Source organism: Trypanosoma rangeli (genome assembly GCF_003719475.1).
Source record: "Trypanosoma rangeli strain AM80 chromosome Unknown Tra_15.4_contig_00156, whole genome shotgun sequence".
NCBI classification, from domain to species: domain Eukaryota; phylum Euglenozoa; class Kinetoplastea; order Trypanosomatida; family Trypanosomatidae; genus Trypanosoma; species Trypanosoma rangeli.
Genome location: NW_021705894.1, coordinates 40,156 through 42,681, shown reverse-complemented (window position 1 = coordinate 42,681; position 2,526 = coordinate 40,156). Strand labels below are relative to the sequence as shown.

Genomic DNA, 2,526 nt, shown 5'->3' with positions numbered 1-2,526 from the left:
ACCCCGGGAAGGTGTTTCTCGCCGTTGAGGACGTCGCGCACTGTCTCGGCGACTACCAGGTGTGCGACGTGCGCTACAGCCTCTGCGATAAGGCGCACGGCAGGGACGATTATTGCGAGGGCCATCTCCCGGGTGCCGTCTTCGTGGGCGTGGATGAGGACCTAAGTGGGCCCATCACGATCGCCGACGGGCGCCACCCGCTGCCGGACGCCGCGAAGTTTGTGGAGTGGTGCAAGGCAAAGGCCATTGGCTCGGGGAAGCCGGTCCTTTGCTACGACGACCTCAGCGGTGCCATGGGCGGCTGCCGCATGTGGTGGATGCTGCACTCCCTCGGGGTTGAGGCGTACGTGCTGGACGGTGGGTTTCAGGCGTACCATGCGGCGGGGCTGCCGTTGGAGGCGGGGCGTCCGGAGGTAATGGTTCAGCCACTGGAGAAATGGCCGTACAGGAACTCCTTTGAGCGCGCCCTCACCATCGAGGAGGTGCCGCCCAACGCAGTCATGGTGGATGCACGTGCAGCAACCCGCTTCTCATCGACGGTGCGCCCCTCCTGCTCCGACACACTGCCAGGCAGCATTGAGAATGCTGTCTCTTTCCCTTGGGACAGTTTTATGCAGTGCAAGGACCAGCACAAGTGCCTCAGACCGGACGAGGAGTGTCGCAGCATCGCACTGAAGGCACTTGAAAGCGTGTGGGAAGCCATCCACGCGGACGTCTCCAACTGCGTTTTTTTCTGCGGCAGCAGTGTCACCGCGACGTTAAACATTGCCGTTCTGAGCCATCTTGGCCTGGGGGAGTCCTTCCTGTACTGCGGCTCGTGGTCCCAGTACAGCGTGCGGTTTGCTTTCAGCGCGGCCCGCCGCATTGTTGAGAACCATGGCATGTTCTTCAAGATGATATCACCGAACCTCGACGACAACCCAGCGGTAACGGCGGTTGACGCCGTCGCCATTGTGGTTGACGGGGCCGTCGTGCAGCAGCCGGACGCGGAGATCACGGCGGCCGTTGCGCACATGCATATCGGAGAAAAGGCGCAGGTCTTCTTTAAGGGTGGGAGGACCGCCGTCATTGAGGCGTTGCCGAAGTGACAGAATTGTAAGGATGTGAATAATAAATAAGACGAATCATTCCCCCCACCCCCCCAATACGCATATTTTTTTTTCTTTGTGTGTGTGTTTTTGTGCTGAAGCCGCGGTTTTTGTGAGAAGTAAAAGGTTTGACGTAATTATTTTTTGTTTGGCTAAGAAATTCAGCAGAACCTAAAACGTTTATTTATTTTCATTTTACGCCCCGCGCTTTTATATTGCCGGGGATGCGACCCAATCGAGAGTTTCGCCTGTCTTGTTTTTGCTCTTTTCAGTTCTGCATGATTACTGTGTTTGCGTTTGCGTTTGTGTGTCCATGCATGCTTTACTCGTCTTCTCCTTTTGCTTGCGTATCTGCAGACACACACGGCTTCGTGCACGCAATACGCAAACATATCTACATATTTACACAGATAGATGGATATATAGTGCAGGGCGCGTGGATGATAGCCCTTTTCCAGCCGGTGTTGGCAGTCCCTCGTGTGGTTGCCGCTGTCTCCTTCTGTGGCCGTGGAAGAGAGGGGGAGAGTGCACTGTGGCTCACTCGTTTTTTTTCTTGCGGGTGCAGGGCGCTGCGTGTGGAAGCGTTGCAGTGAGGGGCGTCGTGGATGACCGCGGGTCCACTTTCCGTGTGGGAGTGTGTGTGGCCAGAGGGGGAGGGGTGTTTGCGTTGGATGCTTGGTGTTGGCTGTTGGCGCTGTGCGGCGATTCGTTGTGTGGAGGGCCGAGCCTTCCATACGCGTGCGGTCGGTGGGCTGCCGCCTTTTCGTCATTCTGCGGCTCTCTCTCTCTCTCTCTCTCTCTCTCTTGCGCTCTTTGCTACCACTACCTCTTTCACCCATCTTGCTCCTTCCTTCTTCCTCGCTGCCTGCCAGCTCAGCTCACCGACTCCAGCGACTCTACTGCTGTTTCTACTGCTGCTGATAACACTGCCACGGATGGCGTTGGTGACGTTGTGGCGCCGATGCGATTGCCGTCGCTTTCTGGGTGCGGCTCGTGCAGGCCAACTCGCCGCTGCGGTCTGCGGGTGAGGTGCGCGGGTTGAAGGGCGACGGGGTCCCTGGGAGGTGCGGGCAGCAGACGAGGAGGGGGGTGGAGTGTTGCTGCCGGTCATCTGCAAACACTTTCTGTGGAGTGTTTCTCTCTTATTTATTTTGGGTGTGCGTGTGCCCCCACGCTCCGGTGGCGGCGGTACCGTGACCAGGGCCATCGCGAGATGTGCGGCACAAATACCGGGCGCGTCGTGCGACCAAGCTGCGGTGTTTTGAGGTTGCTGTGCGTGTGGCTGGCGCCTTCTTCTTATTTCTCGTTGTCTTCAGGGTCAGGTGCGGAAATACCTTTTTTCGTACTCTCCCGCCCCCTCCATCTGTGTTCTGTTGTGTCCCTGCGCGGGCAAAAGGGACAACCAAGTGGTGTTTGTCCCTTTTCTCAAATTCCCTTA

The 2,526-nt window shown here is 57.6% G+C and overlaps 1 protein-coding gene across 1 annotated transcript in view, besides 1 other annotated feature; it reads left to right on the top strand.

Annotated features, from left to right (window-relative positions):
- The window catches only part of TraAM80_05034 (mercaptopyruvate sulfurtransferase), a gene marked incomplete at both ends in the record, with an annotated part of 1,638 nt that extends 550 nt beyond the window's left edge, over window positions 1-1,088 (top strand). Inside the window, one exon of the mRNA XM_029381929.1 lies at window positions 1-1,088. This exon is cut by the window's left edge and continues 550 nt beyond it. Within this exon, the coding sequence (XP_029238367.1) occupies window positions 1-1,088 (1,088 nt within the window).
- Window positions 1,089-1,865: 777 nt separating this feature from the next.
- Window positions 1,866-1,893: a microsatellite.
- Between the last annotated feature and the right edge of the window lie 633 nt (window positions 1,894-2,526).